At 51.1% G+C, this 24,228-nt stretch overlaps 1 protein-coding gene across 1 annotated transcript in view; it reads right to left on the bottom strand.

The window, feature by feature from the left end:
• Window positions 1-24,228, bottom strand: part of FLNB (filamin B) — a 92,676-nt gene that overhangs the window by 15,397 nt on the left and 53,051 nt on the right. Inside the window, exons 22-38 of the mRNA XM_056804280.1 lie at window positions 22,692-22,854; window positions 22,137-22,297; window positions 20,021-20,188; window positions 19,589-19,681; window positions 18,784-18,907; window positions 17,461-17,617; window positions 16,226-16,415; window positions 13,267-13,514; window positions 10,124-10,226; window positions 8,890-9,030; window positions 7,919-8,047; window positions 6,574-6,747; window positions 5,315-5,473; window positions 4,719-4,922; window positions 3,927-4,079; window positions 3,689-3,811; window positions 1,093-1,359 (exon numbers count right to left, since the gene is read on the bottom strand). Coding sequence (XP_056660258.1) covers window positions 1,093-1,359; window positions 3,689-3,811; window positions 3,927-4,079; window positions 4,719-4,922; window positions 5,315-5,473; window positions 6,574-6,747; window positions 7,919-8,047; window positions 8,890-9,030; window positions 10,124-10,226; window positions 13,267-13,514; window positions 16,226-16,415; window positions 17,461-17,617; window positions 18,784-18,907; window positions 19,589-19,681; window positions 20,021-20,188; window positions 22,137-22,297; window positions 22,692-22,854 — 2,757 coding nt within the window. The remainder of the gene's footprint in view (window positions 1-1,092; window positions 1,360-3,688; window positions 3,812-3,926; window positions 4,080-4,718; window positions 4,923-5,314; window positions 5,474-6,573; window positions 6,748-7,918; window positions 8,048-8,889; window positions 9,031-10,123; window positions 10,227-13,266; window positions 13,515-16,225; window positions 16,416-17,460; window positions 17,618-18,783; window positions 18,908-19,588; window positions 19,682-20,020; window positions 20,189-22,136; window positions 22,298-22,691; window positions 22,855-24,228) is intronic.

Here is a 24,228-nt window from a genome sequence, read left to right as displayed (position 1 = left end):
AGGATTGCCCAGGGTCACATAGGTAGAAAGTTTCGGAAGCCAGATTAGAACCCGTGACCCTCCCATCTCCAGGCATGGCTCTCAACTCACTGAGCTGCCCCTACACGATTTCTCAATCGCCTTCTGGTTGGTCCCTCTTCCAAACCTCTCCCCTCTCCAGTCCATCCCTCTCCAATTCAGCTGTCCCAACATTCCCAACTCCTATCGACCCCCTAATAAATCATCTCCACTTGCTCCCTAATATCTCCAGGACCAAATAGGAACTCTTATTTGGTCTTCAAAGACCTTCATAATGGGCTCTCCTGCCCTTTCCAGTCTTCCTATAGCTTTCACCCCAATCAAGGACTCTTCAATCTCCCAGTGGCCTTCCGCCTTGCTGTTCCATCTCCTGAGGCCAGGATGCATTTTCACTGGTTATTTCCCAAGTCTGCGAAATCTCCTTCCTCTTTCCCTCTTGCCTTCCTTCAAGTCCCAGACAAATCCCCCCTTCTCCAAGAAGCCTTCCCAATTCCCCCTTAATGCCTGACACTGGCGATTATCTCCAAAATGGGCAACAGTCTTGTTGGCAGCTTGTTTGTACGTCATCTTCCCCATTAGCCTGGGAGATTGAGAGTAAGTCTTTTGGCTTTCTTTGTATCTGTAGGCTTAGCACAGTGCCAGGCACACAGACCCTTAATAAATGCTTATTGACTAACAAACTCAATCCGGATTACACTCCTCCGTGAGAATTTTCTCTTAGCTCTTCTCCCAAGAAGAGCACCATTCGAGAGTCGTTAAGGGCTTTTGGCCTTCATGAATCCTCCCCCTCTGGTTTCCCATCACACTACGAAAATGATCAGTGGTGCTTAGCTTTAGCAGATGTTCCCATCTTTGGAGGAATTTAATGCTATTTATTTATTGCCTGGAATCCTGGCCAACCCACCGAGCCTCGGAGGACCAGAGAAAGCCTGTAAGAACTCAGAAGACCCAGCCTGTTTTGAGGCTGCATCCCCAGAGTCCCCACTGGTGCCAGGGAAGGTCCTCCACAGGACACGGACCAAGGTGGCCTTCTGTTTTTTGCTTAAGGAGAGCAAATTCACACCCATTTCTCACCTGGTACTCCTGCTTCACCTCTCTCAAGGCCGGGGCCCCCAGCTCGGACTTTCTGGGCACCCCCTTCCCCGAGAGGCCCAACAGTGAATTGGAAAGGGCTTCCCGTCACATGTTGCCCTCGGTATTTGACGCTCACTGTGTGTACCCCCATCTCTTGGGGTACAAATCGGACACAGTGGGAGCTCTTCCCCATGGGTACAATCTCTGCTTCAGTCATGCGGCCAGAAGGGCTGGTGACGTGGGCTGACATGTCCGCACTGTCTATTTCTAAAAAACAAAGAGGAAGAGAGCGAGTGTGTCATGAGTGACATTAGGGCACGGGAGGGAGAACATGCAGGTCAAGATGGCACCCAGGCCCGAAGTGTGCACAGTGTGAGAATGCAAGCTCCTTGAGAGCAGGGCCTGGCGCCCTTCTGTCTCTGTATTCCCAGCTTCCTGCACAGGGCATGGCGCACAGCAGTCGTTAATAAATGCTTGTTGATGGACCGACGAGGCTCTCTTGATGATGATGCTTACCCTAGTGCTCCCCCCATACACCTTGCTTCCATCTTGGAACTTGGATTAATTGACCTTATTGTCTCTGAAAGTCTTGAGTGGTGGAGATCATGGAGCCTTGTGGAGCAGCCCATGAGGACTCCTTTACCACCCTCCTAGACCAAGCTCCATCTGGCAAAACCAACCAAGGACCCAAGTTGCTGCAACACAGCGGGCCATCGACCAACACTCATTTGGATACAAATGTCTGGATCGAGTAGGAGAGATGCAAACATCTCCAACCACGCTGCCTTGGGACCAGAGGGAGGGTCTTCATACATGGGCACAATGAGCTGGATTCCTCCCCATCAAGAAACTATGCCATTGCCCTCACGCAACCAGATGGCCCATATTTTGGAGAGAAAGGTGGCTGAGCAGATGCTTTTTCATTTCTTCATCCATTTTTTTGGTCTACATCAGTCTTCAAAGATAAACTGAAACCTAAGCATAGTCAAACCCTTCAACACGCCAAGACCTCAAAGGTCCCAACTAAGTGAAACTATGGCTTCAAACCAACAATTCTGGGGAAGGAGAGCTTCTGCTCGTCTCCATTCCCTAAACAAAGCACTTGCTCCATGCAGAACAACCACAGCATGACAGAAATGGGTCCAATTGCCTACAAACAGGGTCATATACCACCTTTATCTCCAACAAAAGCAAGCCAAGAGGTTCAATCAATGGTTGAGGATCCCAAGAGGAGAATCTAGCTGATGCACAACTGGGATCTTGTGACATTCCTTTTACATGGGAGACAGAAAATGGTAATGAAAGCAAAGAGGAGGGAAATTTTCCCAAGAGTCATTTGGAAATAAGTAACTTGGAAAAGGAAGGAAGGAAAGGAGGGAAGGGAGGAAAGGAAGAAAGGAAGCAAGGAAGGAGGAAAGGAAGGAAGCAAGGAAGGAAGGAGACAAGGAAGGAAGGAAGGAGACAAGGAAGGAAGGAAGGAAGGAAGAAAGGAAGGAAGGAAGGAAGGAAGGAAGGAAGGAAGGAAGGAAGGAAGGAAGGAAGGAAGGAAGGAAGGAAGGAAGGAAGGAAGGAAGGAAGGAAGGAAGGAAGGAAGGAAGGAAGGAACAGAACGAAGGGGGAGAAACAGAAGGAAGGAAGAAAGGAAGGGAAAGGGAGGAAGGAACAGAAGGGAGAGGAACAGAAGGAAAGGAGGGAGGAATGGAAGGAAGGGAGGGAAGGCGGGAGGGAGGAACAAAAGGAAGGAAGGGACAGAGGAATGGTAGGGAGGAACGGAAGGGAGGGAGGGAGGAAGAGAAGGAAGGGAGGGAGGGAGGGAGGGAATGAGAGAGGGAGGGAAGAAGGAAGAAATCCTTCAAGAGAGACAAGCTTATAAGCTGGCCAGTGGAGAGGGATGTATTCTAAGAGTGAGCCCATCCTACCCCATGTTTTGCACATGCATATACATAGATCTATAACAACATTAGACACCATTAGATCAGAGATTCTCAGCCTTTTTAGTGTCCTGGCCCCTTGGGCAGTTTGGTGATGCCTATGGACTCTGTCTCAGAATGACATTTTTAAATGCCTAAATATAATCCACAAGCTTACCAAGAAAATCAATTATTCTGAAATAGCCAAATTTAAATTTTTTTTTTAAAAGAGACAAGTTTATAAGGACCTCAAGTTAAGATTCCCTGGTGTAGACCAGTCTTCTTTCTGGAAGGGGAGAGCACTATACTGGTGTGCATACTCGGGTGATTTCATTTCTGAGCAGAGGGGCTCTGCCAGTCCCTGGGAAGCCTCTGCAACTCCACAATTAGGGATCTTGGAGATAAAAGAAGCCTTTATCCAATTCTTCTTCTCAGTGACTCCTATTTGAGGCCTGAGGCCACATGTGGTCCCCCCTTTCTCAGCCAGCCCTTCGGTGCCCTGGGGCCTGGATATGTATCTCCACTGACTTGTGCAAGGAAGAGATTTAATTCAATGAGTTGCCATCAGGTCAAGCTTTTCCTTCCTCCCCATGAGGGACCCAGGCCTTCTCCCAAGGCAGCTGATGATGCCAAGCCTTCAGAGTATCCAGCCTTCTGAGGCCCTGGTACATGCCATGCCTGTTTACCTGGGATTTTTAGGTTGAGATCACAGATACTACCAACGGTTGCCACCGATGGTGCCCGGCTTGCGCGCGTGATACTTTCCTTGACCCTGCCTTCTCCGCTGATTTTCACAGTGAAGGGACTGCCTGGAAGGAATGGGGAAAAGGTCTTCATGAAGCTGTGCGTGGAATGCGGCATACCCCAGAGGCTAAACATGTAAGCAAAATCCAAGCAAGGCCCCCCAAATGCCAGCTTTAATACCTGGGACGTGTTCATCTGCAAACTTGGTGGACACAATGTAAACCCCTGGGACTGTAGGGAAGTAGGACACCTTGCAGGTTCCATCTTCAAGATCTTCTGTCTGAATGTCAACCTTGCTTGGTCCTTCTACTGCCAAGGATATGCCGCCGTAACCTGAAGGACACACATCCTCATTTTCTCAACTCGCCATGGTGGCCTCTCAAGTGCCAAACTTGCCAGAGCAGAGAGAAGAGAAGCTCAACTAGTGAATACCTGCATGCCTAGGCCTAGGCCAGAGCCAAGGTCTTAGTGCAAAGCAGGCCCCTGGGACAGAGACTTCTTGTCAAGCCATAAACCACTGGCCCAACCTACCACCGTGGCAATCAGAAAACCCCAAAGTGAGGACCCCAGAGCATGGCTGGGCTTGGATCCACAGACTGGAGAAGGCCGTGGAAGATGAAGACTCTTGCCCAGCGCCACAAAGTAGGTGTCTAATCCAGGACTTCCGCATGGGTCTCCTTGACTCCAAGTCCCACAGCCTATCCTTCATGCCATGTTATCTCTCAATGAGAATGGGCCAACAGCTTTTGGATTGGAACCACAAGACACCAGGAAGATAACAGCAGTTACAACACTGCCAGTGAATGGCCTACAGCGTAGATGCCCAAACTATTGACCTTTTAAAAGACAAGAGACTTTAGGGGATGGAAGACAAGATGCTGCTTAGTCTTAGAAGAAGCCGGGCTTGGTTGGACCCTCTGGGCCCCAGCGATCTTGAAGCTAGGAGACCCATGCCAAGACAGACATACTGACCTGCTTCCCTCGTGTCAACAATAAAGTCTGACATTTCAAAAGTACGTCCTTCTGTCAAGCCCCGGCCTGAGACTTTAGCCCTCCGGGCATCTCCAATCTCTGACTGGACCACCATGATGGATACAGGGCTGTTGGGCACATGGCTGCCATTTTTCTTAATGCTGACCAGGTGTTCCCCAACTTCCCGAGGGATGAAAGAAATGCCTGTCGTTGGAGACAACTGAGTTTCAGGGGAAGAAAGGAATGCTATAAACATTGAGGAGGAAACAAAAATAAAAATACTTTAGCCCCCTTTTCCCCACCAAAATGTGCCAAAGAGCAGTTTTGGTGAATCATGGAGCACACCACGAGAGGGCATCAAGTGAGAAGAGGTAAGAATTCTTGGAAGTCCCCATGGGAAGGGGCAGAATATCTTAATGACCATCCAGTCCAACCTAGATGTAAAAAAAGAAACCTTCTCGCCCTTTCCTTGGAGACCTCCAAAGGAGGGACTCTTCTTGGGGTCTAAGAGGCAGCTCCCCAATGCCCCCAGGAAGTCCTCGAGAAGGAGAAAGCAGCTCCTGGGGGACTAGAGAGTGAGCTGGCGGCTCACTTACCGATGTGGTTGTTTGGGAGCCTCTTCAGGAGGCAGGGCTCATCCCGCCCGGACGGGGCTTTGATGCTGGCGGTCAGTGTGCTGAGGTCAGTTTCACTGATGTCCAGCAGGAAGTCAGCGGCTGAGCCCAGCTTCACTTGGGAACATCTCCTGTTGTTATCTAGGACAAGCACATGGGCGCGTGCACACACGCACATTAATTCCTGTGGACTTTTTACTACACGTCAGACCCATTCAGTACGTCCAAGCCTCGTTACAAAGCAAACTTCCCAGAGCCTCGTGGATCCAGAAGGGAAACATGTGATTTCCTCGTGGGAGCAGGATCTAGCCCAGATCAGCGCCCTGAGCACCAGCAGTTACATCTTAGAGTCTTGGAAATGGCCTGAGCCTCCTAGAGGTCATCTGATGGGACCTGGGCCACTCATCTACTTAAGGGGGGAAATCTGAACCCAGAGCTTCCTGCCTCAGAGCCCCCCCCATTCAACCAGCTACCTGAGGGCGGGAGACCAAAACAGGGCACACACTCGGGTAGGGGAATCATGCCTTAGAGGGAGGAGAGCCCCCGATGGCTCACCAGAGACTCCTGCCCTGAAAGGACCTTAACATGGGGAGCGCCGACACCCTGTGAAGGGGGCTTCCCTGGGGGAGATGGGTCTGGGACTTCCACTTGCGCCCAAATCACTATTTCTATGGATACACCTTTTTCACCCTCCCCTTCCAGCTCAGGACCAATAATAGGTGTTGGTTCCAAAGCAGAAGGGTGAGAGGGCTGGGCAGTAGGGTTAAGTGACACCCTCAGCCTGGGGGCTGATCCAATAAGCCACCCCTCACTGCCCACTATGGATACCCTTCGGACAAGCCCTGATCAAACTCTGCAGGATCGTGAGTCATTGAGTTAAATCTGTCTCAAGGGAGACCATGGGGGACAGGAGAAAACCTGCTGAGAGTGGAGTCAGAAGACGTGAGGGCTCCTCTCCTCTCCTCTCCTCTCCACACCCATTGCATGACTTTGGATGAATTCCCCAAACCCTCTGGGCCTCCTTTATCCTCATCCATGAAATGGGGGCTTGGGGAAGGCTGGACCCAACATCCTTTAAAGGCCCGTCTACCACAACGTCCAGGAGCCATGAGTGTAAGCCAAAGCAGGCCGGCCTGTTTGTGGCCCCCAAGGCCACCCACTCCCATGGACAGCCTTCCTTTTGAAGCCAGCAATGGAGCAGCCATTCCCCTGGGCCCCCGAGGCAAGCTGGGCTCTCCTACCTGTGATTTTGGCCGTGAAGGGGCTGCCTGGTATGTGCTTGTCATTGTATTTCACGAGGATGCTGTAGTCGCCAGGGAGCGTGGGCAAGTAGGTCACCGTGCAGGTACCATCTTTGTTGTCAATGCAACTGATCTCGGCCTTCGAAGGCCCCTCGATGGCCAAGTCTAGTCCACCTGCCAGACAGAAGAGGCTGGCGTTAGACTCACAGGGTCTCTGCTGCATTGAGAAAAGGGGGAAATATTCCTTCTGCCAGCACACATGGCCCGAGAAGATGGTCTGACAAGAAGGGCGCTGAGGCCAAGGGCACAATCCTTGAAAACTCAGGGCCACATCCACGGCAAGCAGTCCCAGGAAGGGACGTTTACTGAATACGATAATTTATACACACACATATGCATGCATGCCCCTATTCTTTATAAGAGAATGTCTATATGTGTATACACCTATGTATATTCATATCCATACACACATAAATGTAAAATGATATAGATATATAATGAGAGAAGAGAGGAGAGAGAGAGACAAAGAGAGAAGAGAGGGAGAGAGGGGGAAAAGAGAGACAGAGATAGGGAGGGAAAGGGAGAAAGAGAGGAAGGAAGGAAGGAAGGAAGGAAGGAAGGAAGGAAGGAAGGAAGGAAGGAAGGAAGGAAGGAAGGAAGGAAGGAAGGAAGGAAGGAAGGAAGGAAGGAAGGAAGGAAGGAAGGAAGGAAGGAAGGGAGGGAGGGAGGGAGGGAGGGAGGGAGGGAGGGAGGGAGGGAGGGAGGGAGGGAGGGAGGGAGGAAGGGGAGGGAGGGAGGAGAGAGAGAAAGAGAGAGAACCAGGAAAGATTTCATTGGTGGTATTAATATATGTGTGTGTACATATTTTATCTATATATGTATACACGTCAGATCTTTATTGGAAGTGTTACATTTTTATTTATATGTGTGGGTATGTAATAAGTGTATCCAGAATATGTTTATCAGGAAGAACTTTACTGAAGGTATGAATTTCATACATTTTTATTGGAGGTATTAGTTTTGTATCTAACCAGGAAGGACTTTGTTGGAAGTTAATGTGCTATGTATGCCTATAACGGTGTGTAGGTAAGTATGTGGTTATGTCTACTGGGGGGGGCTCAGAATTTCAGGGTGCCTGGGCTCAGAATAGGGGTCACAGCCTTCTGGTCTATGAATAGACAAGAGATGTGGGCAGGACAAAAAGCAGCTCTTGTGGTTAAAGAAGGGAAGACGCCCATTAGCAGAAAGTTCTAGCACTGCCCGAGTCCTCAAGCTTGGGGCTCCCTCGGCCTTCCCAGCAGGGCCTCAGCCGTCCCCCCCAAACCCAGCACAGCTCGTCCCTCACCCTCGCCGGCGTCCTCGGTGACGATGGTGAAGGTGGCGGTCTTGTTGGCGACTCCGTACACCAGGCCAGGCCCGTAGGCTGACACGCTGCCGCTATTAGGGTAGTTGACGTAGAACTGGAGGGGACTCTCTTCAGGTTCCCAAAATGACAAATGAGAAAAGGGCTGGTAAGAGCCCTCGAGCTCGCACAAGCTGTCTAGTCCCGAGTTCTAAATCTTTGGTTTGGGTCAGGTGGTTTCACTTCCCTCTTGGTCTGGATCATAACTCTTAGAGGGGCCCAACGTAAGCTTCCTGAGGACAGCGACTGTCACCCAGCAGCCACTCAATGAACGGAAACCCCTTCCTGAAACGGGTGGCACCTTGTCTCCAGCTTATCCTTTGGGTGCCTGAGAGGCCACATTCTTAAGGTCACAGTCAGGATTTGAACCCAGGTCTTCCAAGTCCCAGGCTACTAGCCCACTCAATCAGTAGGTCAGGAAAAACAAAGGAACTGACTGACTCAGGGCTTTCTCCGCTACCTTGGCTTGGACTATATTCTACCAGGCCTCATTCCCCAAATGTGAGAAATCCCAAAGGACTGGACCTCTTGCACAATTTTGGAAAAACCACGAGAAGAAATGGCCAGCTTGGGAAGGGCAACCGGGGGAGGGGAAGCCAGGGCCAACAGGGCCTGGAGGTCCTCCATGAACCGCGACGGTTTCAGCAGGCAACAGTAGAGAGTTTCCCCGTAAAGTTCCTCGAGGCCCTCCTGGGAGCCCCCTGCTCCTGTCCCTCCCCTTTGGGGCACCCTTTGGATCCTGATCACCAGCCTGGGGCGGCCCAATGACTCCCACTCCAAGACTCTCCGCCAGAGCCCAAGTGGGCCTAGTGAGGGCTCCAAAGGTCCAAGGCGCTGCTTGGCTCTATCGGTCTGGGGTCCCCCAGAACGAGCCCCAAGCCGGGAGTCCAATGGGGAAGCCAAAGCCAACTCACCCGGGATGTGGTTGCCCATGTATTTGATGTGCATCTCATGCAGGCCGACCTCGGTGGGCGCGTAGCGGACGGTGACGGTGCCATCTTTGTTGTCGACGATCTCGGGGGTGGCCGTCTTCCCGGAGGGCATGTGCACTTCTCCTACAGAACAAACAGACGAGCGAGGCCTCAAAGGGAGGCTCTCCAGCGGCTTTCCTGGAAAAGGCGGACGCTTTGGCTTCAGAGCCTTCAAAGCAGCATTTTGGGGTGTCCCGGGCTAAGCCCTCAGCGCTTAAACACAGCCTCCCCCAGAAGGGGAAGACGGGGGCCGACTCCCCTCCTTGGCTTCTCGCAGAGCACAGCAAGAGTTAGTCTAGAAGACTGTGACATCAGCGCTGTTACAGAAGAAGGGATCCCAAGGCAGCCCGGGTTCAAGGAAGGCCCCAAAGAAATGCCCTTCTCTAAAGTAATAACAGTCTTTCCATACGTAGTCATAATAGTATATTATATAAAAAATACTTGTGAAAAAAGGGGAGAGGCGTGTAAATCTGCCAATGCTCTTCCTAATGGGATTCCACTGTATTCCCCCAATAACCCTGGGAGCTGGGTGCTCGTCTAATCCCCATTTACAGATGAAGAAATGGAGGCAGACCAACGGTAAGAGACTTGCCCAGGCTCATCCACGGGTTCTGGATTTGAATTTGGATGTTCCTGACATAAGGTCCAGGGCACGATTGTTTTTGGCTTTGGGCTTTTTTGGAAAGAGAGAACGTCCCACTGGCAAAGCAGCCCAGGCATCAAAAATAGAACTCAACCTAGGAGGGGGGCAGCTGGGTGGCCCAGTGGATCGAGAGAGAACCAAGCCTAGAGATGGGAGGTCTTGGGTTCTAATCTGGCCTCAGCGACTTCCTAGCTATGTGACCTCATTTAACCTCCATCACCTAGCTCTTACCACTCTTCTGCCCTGAAAACAAGACCCAGTATTGATGCTAAGATGGAAGGCGAGGGTTCAAAACAATGACAAACTCAACCTAGAGGGGTCTACATTGAGTGCCACAGGAGCCCAGAGGAAAGAAGGGCTCAGTGGACATCCCAAGTTACCACTGTGCACGCCGTATCAAGGGTGAATAAAAGTCAGCCTCACCTGGAGGGCCGACGGGGCTGCCCACCCCGGGAGCCGAGAAGGTCTAAGAATGCGGCCGAAGGGCCAGCCCTGGCGTGCATTTGAGGAAAGACACGGGGTCGTCTTGCTTACCAGTTACTTCTCCTTTCCTTACAGCGAAGGGAATGACCAGGTCAAAGGGCTTAAATCCCAGGCCATTCATGTCACTGACGGGGACGTAGGCTTCTTCCGTCACCTAAAAACAAGATGGGGGATGAGTTTGGGCAAGGAGCCAACAAGAGGCAGCCGGTGGGAAAAGCTATGGCAGAGCAGAACAGCCGGTGGATTTGCAAACCAATTTAATAATAAAACCAGTGTGGTCTCCAGAGCAGAATTCTGCCTGACCGAGGACACCCGCTCCTGGGGCTCGAGGGTGCCCAACTGTTGGGACTCCACTCTTCAATTTCATGGTCAAACTCCCAGCAGTAATCAGAGGCAACAGAAAAGAGAGGAGGAATGAGTGAGTGTGTGTGCATGAGTGTGCATGTGTGTGTGAGTGTATGCGCATGTGCATGTGTGTGATTATGTGTGTAAGTGTGTGTGTGCATGCATGTGTGTGCATGTGAGTGTGTGCATGTGTGTGAGTGTGAATGTACATGTGTGTGTGAGTGTGCACTGTGAGTGTGAGTGTATGTGCATGTGTGTGAGTGTGAGTGTGCATGTGTGATTGTGTGAGTGTATGTGCATGTGTGTGCGTGTGAGTGTGCATGTGTGAGTGTGCATGAGTGTGATTGTGCGTGTGTGTGTGTGACCCCACAGGGCTGAATCTGAAAAAGGCTTAGGTGTGCTTGTGGCCTGCATTTTACAGAGGCAGAGAAGCAGCCAACCTCTTTATCCCAAAGAGAACCCGAGTGTGCAAAGGTAGTTTTAGCCTCAGCAGGACGGCGGAAGGCACGCAGCTCCCCAACCCCGTTTCCTCAGCACCGACACAGACGTGATTAATGCAATTAGAGGGGACCGATGGTCACTCATGGGGCACGTGTTACGACATTTGCGCATATCATTAGAAAGCACCGAGGCCAGATCCCAGGATGATTGAATCCTTCCAAAGGCGAGCGATCAGTGGGAGAGAGACCCAGATGAACAGCCCCACCAGCGGGCTCAAGCAATCCCAAGAAGCAGGCTGGAGGCATTCTGAAATGGAGGGCTAAATGGGGAGGAGGAGTGTGAAAGGGGGTAAAAAATGGTGTACCCAAGGACTGTATCCAGGGGGACATGCATTTACCGGCGCCTCCTTCATTACGGCAACGTCATCATCTGTAGCCTGGTTAGTGGCAAACGGAGATTAGTCGGGTATTACGACACAGGGTACTCCCCCCGACGACTCAACAGAAAAAACCCAAAGACCCCCCTCTTGGGGAAGAGCGAGCCTCATTCTTTGGGGTGGGGATACCCAGTTCCCAAGATCTGCTGAGCCATTTCTTACACGCCTCGACCAAAGGACAGCCGTCCCCTCCCATCCATGGAATGAAAGTCATCATTCAGTCATTTTTTTAGTCATGTCTGATTCTTCATGACCCCTTTTGGGGTTTTCCTTGGCAGAACTACTGGGGTATTTTGCCATTTCCTTCTCCAGCTGATTTTACAGATGAGGAAACTGAGGCAAACAAGGTCAACTGACTTCCTTAGGGTCACCCAGTCAGTAAGTGTCTGAGGTCAGATTTGAACTCGGGTCTTCCTGACTTAAGGCTTAGCACTCTATTCACTGTCTGGAATCAAAGATTCAGTTCAACTTCTGGTTTTGCCATTTACTGCTCTGGGAATCCGTTTCCTCATCTGCAAAGTATCGAGGCTGGACCAGAGCGGGGGGCTCCTTCAGTCCCTGCCAGCTCTAAGTCACTGCCCAAGTTCACAGCATCATACATGGCTACTCGAGTCCCCCAATGCTGCATCCACCCATTTTCCACTCCATCGTTCCAGAAGGCTCGTGAAGGGTCGGAGCCACGAGCACAATCAGTGACCGACAGGCAGACTGGGATCTGGGTGAGCCTGAGCACCCAGCTCGGGCTGGAGACTTTTCTGAAAAATCCTTGAAGTCTTCCACTTTGGGTTACTGAAGATGGAGGACTTAGTTCGAGAGATGTTTGTTCGAGTCCTTTATTGTACAGGGAGAAAAACTGAGGCACCGACTTGGCAAGGCCTTGCCTGAGACCGCCAGCGGTTCATTCAAACAGATTCTCAGGCCACTGCCCTATCCAAGGAGAAAAGCCAATGGAGGGAGATCGAAAGGGCACCATTTGGCCTCTTCTCACTAGTGTGCTGTTAGGTTCTTGGCCATTTGAGATGGAAGCACAGAAAAATCTCCAAACCCCACCTGCCTTGGGAATTGGGATGAATTTGACAGAAATACACTGATACGTAAATCTGTCAATGTGAGGAAGGGATTCTGCTGTCCCCTTTTTAAGTTTTCAAGTTTCTCCTCATTTTATTTGTAATAACCACCCAAGAGAATCAAAAAATTCAATCCAGCTGCCCTCTTGGGCTCAAATCAAATTTATGCTTACTAATGTTGGGCAAGTCATTTTTTCCTAATTGGGCCTCAGTTTCCACATCTGTAAAATGAGGGGGGGAGACCAGACGGGCTGTAGGGTCCCTTCCAGCTTCATGTCCAAGACCGTATTATCCCTTAGTTTTAAACGTGTTCTTTTGGGCAGAAAGAGGCCGGAGACCCTCCCATGCTCAGCCTCAGGCACTTCTGAGGTCAAGCCCAGGCTTCCTGAATCATGGCTTCCTCTTCTTTGATCATTGAAACTATTTACCTAAGGATCTCTGATCACTGCTTTTAGACGGCTCTCCCTCCCACAAACCCCACCCTCTCCAGGCAAAATAAGCTGGAAAAGCTGTCTTTTTCAGCCATGATTGTCATGATTTTCAGCCAAATCAGGCATGATTTTTGAGATTTCCCCTTTAAATAACCTAAAAATATGATCTGTCCAATCTTTTCATCGCTGCAGAAAGAAAACACATTGAAATATCATGAGAGGACAAGAGCTCACGTACCTCCCAACAAGCAAGAACAACAAAACCTCTAGCGAGACTTCCGAGGGATAAACCAAGGACCACAGGGAAAAGAAAGGACCCCCGAAGCCCACTGGATGCCCCACTCCTGGACACCAGCATGGCACAGGGAGAAAGGCACCACAGGAACATCACCCTCCTCCCAATCCGGGCTCTCGCCTTGAGAAGCCAGCAGCAGGCTGGGGACAGCCGCCCAGTTCTGGGGGGGGCAGCCTTACCATGACGGTGAAGGGGCTGTTGGGAATATCCACCCCGCCAAAGCGCACGTAGATGATGTAGGTGCCAGGCTTGGCCGCTGTGTAGAAGATGTCATAGGTGCCATCTTCATTCTCAATGACCTCTGCCTCCACTTCAGCGCCGTCAGGAGTCAGGACGGTACAGGTCACCTTCCCTTTGCCTGCAGTCTTGGCATCGACCACAAAGCCGACTTCCTCCCCAGTTTTGACAGTAGGGGCAATGCCAGGGCCTGGAAAACAGTTGGCACAGAAGTTTGTGGAAGAGCTCTGCCATAGGGTGGTGTATAAAGCAGGTGAACACCCTCGACTTGGAATCAGGGCGAGTTAGATGCCTCCTAGTCGGGCATCCCTGGGCTTCTTACAGTGGGGGTAGTAATAACCAGAGCAACCCCTCAGGGTGGGCAAGAGGACCAAACAGATCATCCAAGAAAAGTGCTGTAGTAATGCCAGTCAACACTCTCATGAACACCCTGTGCCCTATTACCTAGCAAATAGCTATGAGCCCCAGAAGGGCTGAGCCTTGCCCAAAGGTCTCAAATGGCTTTATCTTCCATAAAAGAAGAGGAAATGATGGATAATATGTGTATAAGCCAGATTCCCAGAGAGGGGAGGGAAGAAGACAACTTGGATCTTATCATTTTGGAAAACATGTTGAAAATTGTTATTACATGTCATTGGGAAAATAAAAAAAAATTTTGAATGTTTAAATTAAAATGTAAAAAAACAAAAGAAGCAAGATTGGGGTGGGGGGGGGGTGGCTAGGTGGTTCAGTGAATTAAGAGCTAGAGCCAGACCCAGAGGTGGGAAGCCCTGGGTTCAAATCTGACTCCAAGTATGTTCTAGCTGAGAGTCAATGAACCCCCACTGCCTAGCCCATACTGTTCTTCTGCTTTAGAACCAATATTCAGTATCAATTCTAAGACAGAAAGAAAGGTTTTAAAAAGTGGAGGGCCGAATGGAGAGCATTTGGTCATGGAGAATTGTGAATTTTAAATTTACTCCACCCTGCTTAGTCTTTAGAATTTTAACAACCAGGAATGTATACACCCCCACTTAAGGATTAAGTGTAGGGGAGGAAGGTCTATGACCTGCATGTGCTAGCAAATGTCAAATCAGAAACAATTGACTGACCCCCTGGGCTGTCCAAAACCAAGTTTAAGCCACCACTGATACATGTGAGACACAGGAAGTGATGTAAAGAACTGACTTTATATTTTGCGTCACTTCTTGTGAGGGGGACCTTTAGCGGTGGAACTTGACTTGGAGGAGCTCAAGTGTGGGACCTCAGACTGCTTCTCTAAGATGATCACATGGTGAGTGTTAAGGCTGACTCCCCTTTTCCTTGACCTTTCTGGAGGCACCAGCCTCCAAGGAGGCCCTTCATCTTGGAGGAGGCCTCGTGGCTGGAAGCCAAGGCTAGATTTAATATTCTGGGAAGGCCCCTTGGCTGAGGCCTCTGAACTCCCTCTGGCTCAGACCAGGCCAGAGCAGTTCTTCCCTTTTTCTCTTTCTCCCTCATTCTTCATTTCTTCCTTCTATTGTAAATAAACCACCATAAAATTCTATTCTGACTTGAGTATTTCATTGGGATTTAGAATTTAAATCCCTGGTGACCAACTAAAAATATATATTTCTTCTCAACCCTAAAATTTACGCTTAACAGAATGGCCAAGGATGGTGTTTTCAGAGGATGGCAGTAAACCCAACCTACAGGGACTGTACACTCCTTGAGAGCAGGGATTAGTTCATTCTTTAAGTTTGTTTTTCCATCCTAGAACAGTGCTGGCCACATGGTGGGCTCTTAGTAAATCCTTGTCTGAATGGAACACACCTTTCGTGTAGGAGCAAGATAAAACTAAAAAGTAAAAAGGATGGTTGCGGTTAGCCTGTGGAGGGCATTGAGCCAAGCTAAGGTATCAAAAAGTCCAATCATATGGAGACAGCCAAGTTAAAGAAAGAAATCTAACTGGTGCCTCTGGCAGACATCATGGCATGGCAGCAGGACATGGGGTTGGGTAGGTCTTGCCCAGTTAGAAAGCCTTTCCTTCCCCTGAGAACCAGTCAGGCTCTGACTTGTCGTGGCACCCCAAAGTTAGCCACTGAGGAAGAGTATTTTAGCCCCCGTGACTCATGAAACTGATTTCTAAAGAGTGTTGGCACCTTGGGATACACAAGACAGAATACCCACACTGCTGAAAACACATTTTCAAGTTTTCACAGTATCATGGATCTAGAGCTAGAAGGGACCCAATACTCCTCATTTTACATATGGGAAAACTGAAATCAAGATTAATGAAGTGATTTATCCAAGATCACACAGGATCCAGAACATGGAACTGATATCTAAGCATCATGGTTCCCTTTGCCTGGCTATGCTCCATTCTTGGACATTGGAAACTAGAGGTTCATAATACAACTGTTAGATTATGAGCCCTTGGAGGGCAGGGGTGGTCTTTTCATTTTGGATCCAAAGTGCCTGGGATAGAACAAGTGCTTAGTAAGTGCAGATTGAATTGAAGTCCCTAGAGAAATATTTTCTGAACAGATCTGATGGCAATTAGGCAACATAAAAGATAGATGAAGGCTTAGAGATGACCTTGGGCTACCTAGCCACTTGCTGTATCCTTAGGGACATGGGTTATCAAAGAGGAAACACTTGGTCCCTGGGAGAAGAGAAGTGTGAGCTGGCAAACAAATGCTCTCTCTAAGGTTTCTAGATGTTTAGTTTTAGGACAGCTCACCCCACTGAGGCAGCAGGATCTCCATTTACACACTACCAAGGTCCCCTCATTTGTCCTTGAGTGGCCATCCCTCCTTCAGTGTACAGCCATTTCAAGAACAGGTCTGTGGGTCCCATCAGCACGATCCGATCCAATCCAATCCAATCAAATCAAATCAGGAGTTTGGGCACTTCTATCCAGGACCAGGGAGACCCCCTCACCTTTGGCCAAGCACTTGCTGGCATCTCCAGTCTGAGTGGCCCGGATTCGGTAAGGAGAAGATGGGATGTTATCCCCACCATACGTGACTCCGATCATATAGCGGCCTGTCTTGTCGGGGAGGTAGGTCACTGCATAGGTGCCATCTTTGTTGTCATGAACATTGACTCTTTTGGGCTTTCCTTCTTGGTCCTGGGCAAGTGTGACAAATACAATGAGACATTAACATAGCCAGTCAAAACCTACAGGAACCATCATAGAAAATATTACCTTCTAGCGCACAATTGAGTTAGTGATGTTAAATAGGCAAACTAAGGATGATTCTGGTAGATTTCTTTATTAGAATCATTTTCGCACAAAGAAATGAATGGAAGAAAATGATAAAACACTATTTGATACTCTCTTCTGAGGAAGGGTTCAACATAAATGCATTCATTACACGATCAGGTTTCCAGAGCAACAACCCAGTCTCAGACATTTTGGGCAAAAAAAAAATAGGTCATGCCAACAAGGAAAACAGTGTTATAGCAAGAATAGTGTTGGACCAGGCAAAAGACCCCAGTCTAGTCCCAGCTCTCCCACTTCTTAGCCTTATGACCTTTGGAAATTCACTTAATTTCTCCCATGCCTCAGTTTCATTCTCTGTAAAATTGAAGGCACTGGACTAGGGGTTCTGAAAGGTTCCTTCTAGTTTTCTAGGACTCTCAATCTAGCTGAACGTGAAGAGGACCTCATGTCACCTTAAAGGTGGGAAATTCATACTATGATTGCCTTTTGGACACTGGAGCATCTAGGTCAGCTTTGGTAAGCAAACTAGATGCAAGATATAACTCTATTGGCTCTCTAAATGTAGTAGGTGTTCTAGGAACACCTCTAAAGGTACCAAAACTTTCTCCTCGCATAGTATATGTGGGACCCCAAACCGCTGAACATTCTTTTCTTTTAATGCCTGGATCCCCCACAAATTTGCTGGGAAGGGATCTACTATACAAAATAAAGACCATGTGCCCATGGCTGATTAGCCCATTTAAAATCCCTGCACTTAGCTTACCACCTCCACCATGCTGGCTTCAAGCCCAAGAAAGAGCCCCAAGAGGACCGCCCACTCGCTAATATCCTCTGTCTACAGGAAGTACATAATGACAGGAATTCAGTGGGCTCCTGGGAAATGTAGTTCTTTTTTTCGGGTAACAGATTTTCAATTATACAGAAGGAATACCAAAAGCAAACAGCTTACCGTTATCTGGACAGCAAGGGGTCCAACGCCGGCTTTTTTGGCATCAACTGCAAACTCCACAGGCAAACTGGCCGGAACCCCATAGGAACTGAGGCCTGGGCCACTCGCAGTCACTTTGCTAGCATCATATGTTGGGAGGACCTTGACCTTAAAAGGACTGAATCCAGAAGAAGACATCCCAGTCAATACATGTCCACCCACCCTCAAGAGTGGTCATCCTCTCTTCTCAAAACAGGCTTTCATCAAATAATTGACAAGGGGAATGAACGTGGAACATCTTTAGCAAGCAAGAGACAAGTGAGGGGATCTCAGAGTTATTAGTCAGCTTAGTCAGAAGCCCAAGAGTCACCAGGCATCCTTCACGTGATAAAGGAGGCCACCTTTGATCCTGTATGTCTCTCCTCACTTCCTACTTCAACCCTTTGAGAAAGCCATCTCTAGCAGATACCTCCATGTCCTCCCACTCCCTCTCTCAGATGAAACTCTTTCCCCCCAGAGATCTCTGAAATGCCAAATCTAATGACCTCTTCTCAGTCCTCCACCTTTTGGAGCTCTCCAGGATCTGACATGGCCAATGACCTTTCTCCTCCTGAGTTCTGGGTTCTGAGTACTCATGGTTGCTCTCTTTTGGTTCTCTCTTTCTACCTGTCTGGGCCCCTCATTCCTCCTCCTTCTGCTCTGCCATCCCTGAATATCCTCTGAAGCCCCATCCTGGGTCTCCCTCACCCCTTCCCCAATCCCAGGTGCTTCCCCTTGGGTTGATTTCCTCCACCTCGTCTTTCTATAATTCACACATTCCTCCTGCATATATGCCTCCTCCACGGTACGTTGAGCTCCTTGAGGGGAAGCTCCATCTTCTCCCTTCTCTGCACCTACCAGCACTCAGCACGGTGCCTGGCACCGGCTACAGAAATTCTCGCTAACACCTTACAAATCGCTGGCTGATGGACCAACGCGCCATAAGAAACTATGCCTAAGAGGCAAAGGAAGCCTTCTTGGAATGGATGCGCAGCAGAAGGAGGCAAACCCCCCGGTGACCTTGACAGAAATGGGAATGGAAAGCCAAGAAATGGCGGAAATCCTTCTGTTCAGGCCTCAAGCTTGGGCCCTGGGGGCACCGGCTATGAAATGCCTTATTGTCTGGGCAGGGAGGGGAGAGGGGGATACCGACAGGGAGGAAGGTGATGGGAAACCAAGAATCATTGGCCATTTTGTGATGGAGGCCACACGATAGACACCACTGAGCTCTCCCTCCTCACGGGCCCGACTTCTTCGGGTTCCAGGCCGGCAGGAGCAAGCCCAGAGGGGTGAGGCCTCCCCTACCTGTGAGGGACGTCCTCGCCGGCGTACTTGACCGACACCATGTAGGGGCCTTCCTGGGTCGGGGTGTACGTCACCGTGTGCGTGCCGTCTCCATTGTCTGTCACCGTCACCGGCTCCACCAGGCCTAGGGAACAGGGGACAGCTCTGCAAAGGGCCAGCCTGGGGACCTCCCTGCGAGGCTCCGGTCTGGGTCAGGAAGAGGGTTCGGACCCAAGGCCGGACCCACAGCTGCCCGTGAAGGGCGAGGTCTCGCTATACCGCGGGGCGGCCGCTCCCGGACCGCCCTCTCCCTCTCTTTACGCTCGGGCTGAGGGGACGGGCCCAGGGGCACGCCACACCGGAGTTCGGATCTCCCGCCCCAGCCGGACGACTCTTAATGAGACAGTGTTTGCTCTTGTGGCCTCGCGGCCAACGCGGTCCTGCGACGAGAGGCGAGCTCGGGCCCCTGAGGCACGAAGAGGCAAACGCCCTGGAACGAGCGGGAAGCGCCCGCCGTCCTGCCCTGGGGGTCTGGTGGCTGGAGAGCGCCGTCAGGCGGGGGGGGGGGGGGGGGGGGGGGGGGGGGGGGGGGTGTGAGGCGGGGCGGCCGATCGCGTGAAGCAGCAGCAGCGGAAAGCCCGACCCCGCCAGCGATGGGGCGACAAGAACAGGTCCAGCGGCCGCCCGGAGGAGCACCCCTGCCCCTCCCCCGTGAGAGCCCCGCGGGCGAGTCAGGCAAAGCGAAGGAGACGAGGGGGAGACGGACGGACGGGCAAGCAGCAAGCACAGAGCGCTGGGTAGCTCGGGCCAACGTGGAAGTGCCAACCTGTCTCATTAAAATCCCCCTGACGGTCCCCTCTCAAGAAATCTGAAAGGGCTCTCAGGGGGCTGCGCCGGGCCAGCGAGTCCGTCTCGTCCGCTGCAATTAGAGAGCCGTTAGTGGGGTGCTCGGGTCGCCCCGCGCTCCCTCCCCGCCGCCCGCCTTCCTGCCAAGGGGGACCAAGGCTCTACGTCCTCCGCGCCCGGCTCGGGGCGGCCCTTCGTCCAGCGGCCCACCCAGGGGGGGGACGTGGGGGCTTCGCCGGACTCTGAGGAGTCCCGAGGCACGGAAGGAGCCCCCACTGAAGAAATTCTCTGCACCTAATTCTGTCTGGCGAGGCGAGGAGCCGCGGGATCTCCCCGGAAAGCCGGCCGGCCTCCCTGCCTCCCTCTCCCGGCACAGACGCCCCAGCCCACACAGGAGAATCACGGGGCTCACCTCGGGGCCCCAAGACCAAGACTTCCAGGGGGGCCAGGCCCGCCTGGCTGCTGTCCACGGTGAAGGCCTGCGGGACGTTGGCCCTGACGCCCGCCCCCAGGCCGGGGCCCGCGATCTTGACCTTGCTGGGGTCGATGACGTCCTTCACGGGGATCCTGAAGGGGCTGCCTAGGAGAGACGCAGACAAAGCCCGCCTCAGCCCCCCAGACCGGAGGCGGGGAGCCTGGGCGCTCCACCCAAGACCCGCGCATCTCTCAGCTCACTCGCCCGCCTCCCGGTGGCACGCAGACACCTGGGGAGGGCTCCCCTCTGACGGGGGCTGGATCCCCTCCCCTCCTAGCCCACCCGCAGCGGATGAGGGGGCGACTTGCTGAGGCTCCTGGCAGGAAGAAGGGGGTTCTGAGTGGACCCACAGCTCTGTCGCTGTACCCCTGGGGTGTCCTAAGAACAGGCGCTTTGGGGGGAAAAGCTTCTGTCACCGCCAAGAGAGAGAACGAGCAGCAGGGCTCCGGCCACTCCAGGGGGAGGTGGCGGCTGACCATTCAGTTTAGGAACTAAGCCCAAGCCTTGGCCCAACAGGACCTCCATCAGTGAACGGCCATCGCAGCCGGGCTCTGCTTACTCCACAGCCAAGCATTAGAGCAAGACAGCCTAAAGGGACCTTCAGGTCCAACCCCCTCATTTTACAGCTCAGGAAAAGGAGGCCCCGAAGGTAGGTGACTTGTCCAAGGTCACCCCACGAATACGTGTCTGTGGTGGAATTCGAACCCTGACACCAAGCCCAGGGCTCTAACCACTGAGCCTGGGTTCTCCAATCCTTCTGATAGGATTTCCTTAACAGATTCCTATGACTAATGCACACTTGCACCATCGAGGAGTTCCCTCTTCTGCCATAAAGTTCCTTGAACGAAGCCATCTCCCAAGATGGCCCGATAAGAGCTCGTCCAATGCTGGCCATCTCTCTCTTGGAGCAGCAGTGGATGCTGCGCCCCCACGAGAAATGTCACGTGCAAAATGCTTGGGAGAGTCCGGCTCAGTTTACGGCTGGACCCACACCTGAAAAGGGGGTTCCCAAGCCAAAGGAACCACGATTTGGGGGAGGCACGACGATGCTCTCCCCTCGGGAACCGAGACTATTAACGCTGCCTCGCTAAACACTCCGCTGGAGTTTTCAGAGCAAAAGTCCTGTTTTCCTAAAAGAAACGTTGTATTTGGCCTTTAAAAATCATGGCTTGACTTCACCTTCAGGAGGCCAGGCTGAGGAGGCAGCTGAGGGCCTCCTGGGAAGCCGAGGAGGGATGCTACGGCCCCAGGACCACCAGGGCCTGGAAACAAAATGAGCCCCCCTGATCGGTGGGGAGCTTCTCTTGCTTCCTTCCTGCCCTCTCGGGAACAAGAATCTGACACGAAATCAAATTAGGCAGAGTTAGTTTGGAGGGAGACGCCTTCTTTGCCGGGCATCGCCAGCAGCCTGGGATGCCATGGCAGGAGAGCATCCTCGAGCACCTGCGGTGAACCCTGTCTCCAAGCTGGAATTCTCCTCTCGAGTACCAAGGAGAAGGGGCGACCAGAGTAAAGCATCATCCCCATCCCATGCCGGCCGGCAAGCCCAGGACAGGGATCCAGCAAGCCTCCCTCCCAGGAGGGACGGCCAGCTCCTCGGGGACCCGGCTGCGGAGTGCAGAGACCTCGTAAGGGCTTTGAGAGACCCAGACGAAAACACAAACAAACATTTACAGCGTTGGCTCAGCATCTCTTTGAACCCGGTGCCTGGCTAAACAAAAAGCACCAAGTCCCGCCGGGCTCTTAAAACCAGACGTGTGTTTTAAGGCTGGCCCGCAGGAAATGCCCCACCTTCCTTTCCATTGTCCCAAGGCGGGGGGCTGGGAGGGCGAAGGCTAAACGCACACCCATCCCACCTGCTCAGGGGGCTTCCCAGATGGTTTTCCCCATTATTCCACGGGTGGGCAGAAGGAAGACCACCAAACAGAACCTCCAAAATGGCCAAGGCCAAACTTACCTTCAGAAAGGAGCGACTTCCCAGCCCCTTTTTCCCCTTTTTTGGACAAAGGCCCAAACCAATCCCAGCCCAGAACTACATCCATTCGCATCTTACCAGGCACGTGCTCGTTCCCGTACGTGATATTAACGTCGTAATCTCCCGGCACAAACGGGATGTATTCCGCACTACAGCTGCCATCTTTGTTATCTTTGCAACTGATCTTCGACTCCGAGGGTCCCTCCACGGTTATGCCAAGGCCCCCGATGCCTGCTCCTCTGAAAAGAGGGGAGGAGCGAGAGGGAGCAGTCAGCACTCAGTTCGGAATCCTTGGCGTGGCAGCCCTTGCTGGGATCACTCCCACCTTCTCTCCCAACCAGAGGGCCCAGGGGTCCCCCTCCCCGGCTGTTACTGGGGGCCACCAGCCCGCATCGAAGCAAGGAGTGCCATGAAGGCATTCTGCTGAGCCCTGCTCTGGCTCGTGAGTCTTTATGGAAAGCACGGCGTCTCTCTTCCTGGAAGCTGCAGCAGATGTTTTCACCTTAAGTTACCAGAAATAAGACTATTTCTGTGGCAACAAAGGGAACCCCTAAGGCCAACAGCCCCCCTTGACTCCTTGGGCTCCTCTCATATTTTCAAGGGTTATCGAGGGAAGTCTCGTAGGTTCCCTACCTGGTAACCACCGTGAAGGGATTGGGCTTGTGGGTGAAGCCTTCCTTCAATCCAGGTCCCTGGGCTTGCACTCTAGATGGGTGACAGCCTTCAGTGACCGCCACTTGGAAGGGGCTATTGGGCACAGGTATGTCATCGTATGTTACTTCCACGGTGTGGAGGCCTATTTAAAAAAGATACCCAAAGAGGTCAAGTTTGGCCTGAGGCTGGAACAAGACGCTGGGCCAGGATCTCAGGAGGTACAGAACCAGCCCAGTACATGCTGTCACATTCCATTGGTACGTTGATTCATTTCCCCAAACTATATTAAAATAAGGGGTTTGGGTTATAAAGTACTACCGTGGCAGAGGGAATTTTCTTGCCTGAATGTTCCCTAAATCAATGAAACCGCCGTCTCGCTCCCTAGAAGGAATGGTTTTCTGGGTACGGGATGGGGAAAGGGCATATTCAGAAATAAAGATTTTTAAAAGTATTTATCAGTGGAATTGCTCACTGGCTACGGGAGGGAAGCAGGGGAGGGAAGGAACATGATTCATGTAAACTATGGAAAAATATTCTAAATAAATAAACTTAAAAAATATATCACTAATTAAAAAAATAACACAAGACACAAGGCAGTTTGGGTAGCACTAAAGCCTCACACAGACTCAATACTGGGTCATTGGAAGAATAACGCTGGACACGGACTAGCCAGACATTGTTTCCATCTCAATCCTGGTATTTCCTAGCTAAATAACAATGGACGAGACATAACCTCTCCAGACGTGTTTCCTCATCTTTAAAATGTGGTTCTACACAGTGGAATTGTGTGTTGTCTACGGGAAGGAATGGGGGAGGTGAGGGAAAGAATATGATTCTTTTAACCAAGGAATAATGTTCTAAGTTGACTAATTAAATAAAATATTTTTTTAAAATGTGGTTCTAGACACTACAATCGGTATTACCTGCCTCATGTAAAAATGGAGATTTGAACCCCAGACTTCAATCCCCAAAAGTCCTCGGCACTTCCCAGAATGCCCTATAATCTCACCTGAGTGCGAGATCAGCATTTGTATTTAAACTGACTGTACCGCCTACTTGGGCTCTCTGCTTCCTCTTCTAAGCACACGCATCTCTCAAGATGTAGAGTAAGTGGCTGTGAATGAGCTTTCAGCCCTAGACACGTGCTTTTCTTATTTTATATTTTCTTATTTCCTTGATTTCTAATAATCTTTAATAAACCTCTAAAAATATAATACTGTTAGTAGAGAAACTAATTTAACTGTTACATTCACAAGAGCGTAGAGATGGGAATCCAATACACAAAGCCTTTGGAAGTCCAACCAACATTCAAATGTGGTCCTTTTTATTAACAACTAGGCCGAGGGACTGGACCCTCTGACTGAGTTCGGTACCGGGAACTCCCAGATGAGGAACCCCTTGTACCAATGCAAGGCAACCCTTTCACTTTCATGGATCTTATCTTAGACTCACCTAAAGCAAACTCGTAAGTGTGGCAAGAACCAGATTAGAGTACAAATGGGAAATGTTAATAAAA

Source organism: Monodelphis domestica, chromosome 7 (genome assembly GCF_027887165.1).
Source record: "Monodelphis domestica isolate mMonDom1 chromosome 7, mMonDom1.pri, whole genome shotgun sequence".
Lineage (NCBI taxonomy): Eukaryota > Metazoa > Chordata > Mammalia > Didelphimorphia > Didelphidae > Monodelphis > Monodelphis domestica.
This window is presented reverse-complemented; position numbering and strand designations above follow the sequence as displayed.